Source organism: Dreissena polymorpha, chromosome 4 (assembly GCF_020536995.1).
Source record: "Dreissena polymorpha isolate Duluth1 chromosome 4, UMN_Dpol_1.0, whole genome shotgun sequence".
In the NCBI taxonomy this organism is placed as follows: Eukaryota; Metazoa; Mollusca; class Bivalvia; order Myida; family Dreissenidae; genus Dreissena; species Dreissena polymorpha.
In genome coordinates, this window is record NC_068358.1 from 123675626 (window position 1) to 123682804 (window position 7179).

The following is a 7179-nucleotide window of genomic DNA, read 5'->3' on the forward strand; positions in this document are numbered from 1 at the left end:
CAGAGTTGTCGTTCCTTGCACTCGCATACAATAAGTGCAAATCTCTGCGCGGAGGTTGAGCATGTAACTGGGAAAATTAAATACCATGTTTCATTTGTTAACCCCCTCATCTCTCCCACAGCTGTATTTGTCAACAGCAGATTGCGTTCGCCTGTTTTTGAGGTAAGTTCGCAAACAAAGGCCTGTCCGCTTTTACTGCTTATAAAGGGGCCTTTTCACGTTTTGGTAAATTGACAAATCTGAAAAAAAAATGTTTCAGAATCGCAAATTTTCGTTGCAGTTATGATACTTGTGAGGAAACAGTAAGGCTGAACATTAACCATGCTCTTACATATCCATTGTTTGCATCTTTTGACGATTTAAAAACCTGAAAATTATAAAGCGTTGCAACGCGAAACGATTGAATAGTTTGAAGAGTTCTGTTGTTGTCGTTATAGTTTGTGATACTACGAGGATTGCTTATATAAAGTATAAAATACATCCCAAATTGTGTGAGCTCGGATGGTTGAGTGGTCTAATCGATAGTATCTTACTCCAGGGGTCAGTGGTTCGAGCTCAGTTGGGGGTTACTTTTTTTCTTTCTTTAATTTTATTCTTGTTTTTTTTTTTGCTGGAGCTTTTCAGATTCAATGTTTACATTTATCAATATAAAGCATTTAATGACACACTTCAATACATGCCAAAATCTGTTAATGGCCCCTTTGAAATGATTTCGGTAATGAATGACTGACGTGTTTGAACCTCTGCTTTTCATTCGAATTTTACACTGTTGGTAGATTCAAACGGTCTTTTGAAATTTAGTGTTCAATCTGAAAGATATATCGAGGAAACTTAACAACCGTATTTTCTGCGCAGCAAAACCGTCAGCAATTAGATGTTCAGTGCATTTTTTTCATCCACCACACTCTTTTCAATCTTTGTTATAACCATATCCAATTACACAAGGTCCATCCATCAGCAATCTTGTTTTTATAAGTAAGAAAGCATGTCGTGCGCTGTATCCAATTGCGACCAATCAACTGTGCTGTGTTGGGGAGTAGGGGGGTCGTCTTCTCCGTGCTGGTGGGCGAAAGTGTCACGTTTGCAAAGGTTCTATGCCCAAAACGCTGAGTCCAGAATGCGTATTATTGACGCAAAAAAGCTCGAGGAAACTGGAATATATCAAACATATATGTAGATTTAACTCAAATATAGAATTATATGCTGATCCTTTTAGTTGTGGCTTAACACTAAACATTTGGTCGTAGCATGGATGTACTTCAATTCACCACCGGCCGCAGCGCCCACGACGGCCTTGCTATTAAGAAAAAATATGATGTCGGACTTCACGCAATGTTCGGTGTTTATATTTCATGATAGTTTATAGGGCCAATGACTAAACCCCTTTAAAATTTAGTGCGGATGTCAACATATCTCTACTATATAGGGCCTAATGCTACACTTTCATCCAAGTTATCACCAAGTTCCACACAGTTTATCACGCGTTCCATATTGAGTATCATATAGAATTCCAGCTTGTGTAATGCACACGGTTTACTGTAAGTTCCACCATGTGTATTAACAACCCAGGTTGTGCATTTTAAGATTAACAACTTGTATAGTAAATTCCACATTGTGTTTCAAGTTATTGATTATTATGTGTAATACAGATCAATTTAGTATCTCCCTTTTCATATAATACGTACATGTATTTACTTCTTGTGTTCACTCTCCAGGATGCGTTCACCCATGAAGGCTGATGTAATAATTGTTATGTCCAGCCATATTAAAGAATCGTTCAGACGCAAGATTCTTTTTGGTCATTCAATAGAACTGTTTTATTTCATTATGAATTTACTGACCGCGCTGGCATTCAACCACATTACGAAGTGCACCAAGTAGACGCAAGTCTTACATTTGTGCCCTTTGCTTTACGAGCTAGGCGAGTTTTAGTAGTTTTCTTTTTATAAAATAATGATTTCGTAAGATTGTATTCTAATATATGTGCGTGATACTAATAACATTTCGTATTTCATAATATTACAGGATTGTTTTGTTCTTAAAATTGCTGTTATTGTCTGTGTACAGGTCTTTCCGTCAACGTCGACCAAAGGTGGTTAGCGTGTGGCTATGATATTAATTAGTGAAAACATCATTTTGAATGATAAATTATCATATTATAACGAAAAATCAACTTTTCTGGAGAAAAAAAATTCACCATCAAATATATATATATATATAACAAGGTATCCAACTCGAAATCATCCGAAAACGGGGTGCATCGTTTTGAACAGCCATTTCTTCATCAATTTTGCAGCGATTTTCATGATACCGGTCTTATTCAACGCAGAAATGAATTTCCTTTCTGGAAATGTATATATCTTGTTATATTTCTACACATGCTGGGTCAAATTTTAAGAAATAACGCGATACACAATTCACTTGACCCAGTTAACATCGATCAGACCGTATTTCTGAGCAAGAATCATGACGATTCGAATAAATGTGGCAATGAGATCTGATCTTCTGACGGATGTGACCTGATTTTCTGACGGATGAGATCTGATCTTCTGACGGATGAGATCTGATTTTCTGACGGATGTGACCTGATTTTCTGACGGATGAGATCTGATCTTCTGACGGATGAGATCTGATCTTCAGACGGATGAGACCTGATTTTCTGACGGATGAGATTTGATCTTCTGACGGATGTGACCTGATTTTCTGACGGATGAGATCTGATCTTCTGACGGATGTTACCTGATTTTCTGACCGATAAGATCTGATCTTTTGACGGATGTGACCTGATTTTTGTTACAAAAAATGATCTGATTTTCTAACCAATGTATTTTTTTTTATCAATGTGGCAAGTTGTCTGAAAAACATATCATCTGGTTTGAATCTGTCGCAGGCATCGTTGGGAAAAATGTTAATCAAACCAAGTGTCATTTTTTGTTACGTTACATCTGAAGTTTTCAGAATCTCTTGTGTTTTATTTGGTCAGTATACAAAAAACACTTTTATCACGTTTTATTAGTTATAACAATTAAAAGATTCGTTCCCTCGCCATGGTAACCAGGTTGACCCCAGCGTACTCCCGCAGCCCCGCGTGGATAAGCCCCGCTATACTGAGCCCTGCTAAGCCCCGTAGCGCATACATACTCAACCAGAATGGGGGTACCCTAAAACATAAAAGCATGAAACTGTTTTAAAACGAAAATTTCGCGTATTGAAATCAAGAAAGAAAACTTTATTTTAAGAAACAAGTCAACTTTAAACCAAGAAATAACACATGCATTTATTCATTTATGCGAAGAAGCGAAAAAGTAGCAACGTGTCATTGAGATATCTGGTTTTCACTCACTGCACTTGAAAACGGTTTCCTTTTTTGTAAATAAATTTTAACGATTGCATTAATTAAAACAATGTTAATGGAAAAGGACAAAGAAGACACGGTGTCCTAAATTAAGTTGCTGATGCGCTTAGATATCTGACGTTCCAGTGTTGGTATATAGAATTATTTGAATATAATGCTACATGTAGTATGGTTTTTTAGAACTTATATCCGCCGAGTTTATGAAAAGTCGTATTGCACGAGCTTACCTTTTGGGTGCATCCTCAATGTAGCCTTTGGTGTATTTATGTCTGGCATATAGATAGAGTACTCCCAACATGGCAGCTGGCGCTAGAACACAATTGAACGTGACGTGAGATATGTGCAGGTATCATCTATAAATAATGTATTAAATATTAATATATACATTACACATACCTATCACAAACTGAAACCGCTTGCTCCAGTTTCATGCCAGTTTTTAAAAGGTGCATTACCCTAGTTGTAATTAGTCTAAGACCAATCTTATTATACCTAGAGGAAGTACCGACAACCCTTTATCCTCAAAACCTGCAGGCTAGCGCGGTGGTAGGAACACTCGATTCTCCCCGAGTTGCCCATGGCCCAATCTCTACGTAGCACACGCAAGTGAATATAGGGGCCACTACACCGAAAATGTAAGGTATTTCTCCGGGTACTAAGTACACCGCTTCGCCCCCACAGCACAACACCAGATCAACATTGAAAATAGTTCAAGGAATACAACATACATAGGTTTAAATTGTAGTCATGATTCGAAATTCGTTCCGACGATTATTGGGTCCAAAGGAAGCATGAAAGTGGGACCTATCCCGATACCTCACATACAAGTAATGCTGCTGTAGACTAGTACAGCATGCACTTCGAACACACACATAAACACACGTGTATTCATACACATACCCTGATGGCAGAATACCCCCGACGTCCAGAGAGCTATTTCAAATGTCACGCTGAATTCAAGGTTGTTTTGCCTAAAAACAAACGTAATGTGATAATTAGTATGAACCTTTTCAACTGTATTATTCCTTACTATAGGCACACGTACGTTTTACATTTCATACATAAAAAAGCAAAATCCATAAACAAATCCCTATTAAAATCTTATCAGACACATAGACTAGCATAGAACGTAACAGTATAAGTTAACTCGTACATCTAGACTTGATTTCCCGTATCATGTAAAGGTCTATAATTGAGTCAGGCTATGTAAAAAGGGGGTTTAATGCACGTGCTTAAAGTGTCGTCCCAGATCAGCATGTGTAGTCCGCACAGGTTACCGGTTATCGGATGACACTTTCCGCCTAAACTGGAGTTTCGTCGAAAAAAGTCTTCCTTTTAACAAATATATATATAAAGCGGGAAGTGTCGTTCCTGATATGGCCTTGCGGATTGCGCAGGCTAATCTGGGACATCACTTCACGCACATGCATTAAACCCCGCTCTCCCAGAACGCAGCTCATGTAAAGAAGCACTTTACTGGGCTCGCAGTGCTCGTATGAATTCCGGTGGCCCGTCCATTGTGGGTGGGGGGATCCCATTCTTCCGTCTAAGACTCCCCACTATCGCCGCCGCTTGTTCTGCAGAATAATATACCAAAATTAGCAAATCCTAACGACCAGTGATATGTTGAGGGGGGGGGGGGATCAGGTTATTTCAGGCGGTTTCAAAAGTATTGCATTCATATTACTGCGGTCACTTCCGTGTTCAGCAGGCTTACATGTATTAAGTGCTCATGCTCATGCTAAAAACTTGCACCCGTACCTTTAAGTATAAAATGTCAGGTCTAAATGGCCGTAATAATTCTTAAAAACAAATAACTACAACAATGTGTGAACGGTTCAGGAATCTAGCCACATGATCCTCAGATTTTTAAAACAGCTATTTTGTATAGTATTTACGGTTCTTTTCCGTATAAGGTACCGGATATATCTGGTTAACGAAACACTTGAATGAAGTACCAAAACTGACACCTGGATTTTAGTTAACCTACGTATTTAAACTTATATAAACGTGCTATATTTTGCAGTGAAAATTAATAATTAAAATTAAAACGAAATACGCATAAGTAAGATACATCGAAAGATCCGACTCACATATAACTTTACCTGACTCATAATGTAGAATGATTTACGTTAAAAGTTATTTAACAACAATACAAAACCGCGTATTTCAAGTATTGCGGAATACTAAGGGTACAACTTATTAAGAGAGTTAGACATTTTATAACATATATCAGTTCCTATACATATTACCCATAACACTAGTTTGCGTAATTATGTAATTGACTTTTAAAACAGTTGAAATAAAAAAGGAAAACAATATGATATTCGCAACAAGTGGTAAATCGTTTGCGAACTTCACTTCTCAGTATTTTGATATATTAAGGCAGTAATATGCAACCATACACTTGATGTTTACTTTGGTGCAAGTTCAGGAAATAGAACATATTATAATCGTCATCATGTTATTTAAATAAAATATACTTGACATATTTTATTGAAATGCCCTTCTAAGTAAAAACGGGAAACTATAAAAATAGAATTGCATATGTAATAAACCATATTATAATCTGCCCATATTTGCATGGGCATTAAACAATGGTGTAGCTTAAGTCAGGCTTAAAATGTATATATATTCGTTAATTTTAGCTCACCTGTGCCAACAGGTTCATACAAAAATAGTTGTTTAACCAATGCGACTTACCTAACTGGAACGCATGCCCAACTGCCACTATCCCAACCCATATAAGATCTCTCAATTCTAGCGACGCCATTATATTGAATTAACAATAATTAGAAATTATAAAAGTTTAAGTAAGATCAGAAATAGTTCTGGTTGGTGTCATTTTTCAGTCACTAACAGTTGTCGTTCTTGAATATACAAACAGCCGCATTGGATAATAAACCCTAAGCTATATTTGCTGAATATCCTTGGCCATTTTGTCATAAACGGATACGTTTTTGTTTGTTCGGTTGTATGTCCGCAGCAGTGCTTGTCTGCTTTAAAGATCTTTCAAAATAAATAAGATACACAATATACTGATTTGTACAGACATATACTATATTCAATTGCCTGCTCCGCACTAAAGTTTGTTTTTGGCTGCACTTTGTATTACGAATTGGCTTTCTACACTAATAGGGTGCAGGTATATCGGGGTTTACACACAGGCTGGACAGAATGTAAACACCCCGTTAAAAACTTTTTTTGCAAATAAGTTAAGTTAATGAAATATATTTGCAAAAGCCTTTAGTGCATAAAAGACAGTTTTCTTGCAGTGTGTGCCGATATCATAATATTTAAAAATAAATACATCTGAAATCGGTGCCAAAATTTCACGCTGCGGAATACTGTAAACCTGTAGCTGGACATATGCCTCAACTCATGGACCACCTCTCTTTATGCACAAATGTGTTTTCGGGTTTTAATTTTAGATTTTTTTTCCTGTTTTGTGAATTCCGAGCATCCATTTTTCTTATTTATGACAGAGAGGCAGCGAAGAATGAACATATAGGCAGCATTTTGACCGATATGCTTCTACACCGTGAGAAAATCCGGAGAAAAACTGAAGATAGTTTAAGAACCATATTACCGAAGTGCCTACGAAGTGAGCTGATATACATGTACTTTAAGTTTAAAATAAAACGAATTTTAACAACCAGTCGAACTTTCTGTCTTGCTAGTGGCGCAACAAACTACAAGTGCGATTCTAAGAGCCAGTCAAATATTGCATCTTGTTTCGTGACGTAGGCGAAACAACACGTTTGTGATTGTCGTTAATCGGCAGCGGGGAACCACACGACCGTTGCCGGTTCCGTGTCCAGATT

At 37.3% G+C, this 7179-nt stretch overlaps 1 protein-coding gene across 1 annotated transcript; it reads right to left on the reverse strand.

Annotated features, from left to right (window-relative positions):
- Positions 1–2994: 2994 nt before the first annotated feature.
- On the reverse strand, positions 2995–6239 carry LOC127876589 (microsomal glutathione S-transferase 2-like). The gene is made up of 5 exons (XM_052421917.1): positions 6059–6239; positions 4833–4932; positions 4256–4326; positions 3583–3664; positions 2995–3161 (listed from the first exon to the last, which is right to left on the reverse strand). The coding sequence occupies exons 1-5, from the start codon at positions 6126–6128 to the stop codon at positions 3026–3028; spliced, it is 459 nt and encodes a 152-aa protein (XP_052277877.1). The 5' UTR covers positions 6129–6239; the 3' UTR covers positions 2995–3025.
- Positions 6240–7179: the final 940 nt, after the last annotated feature.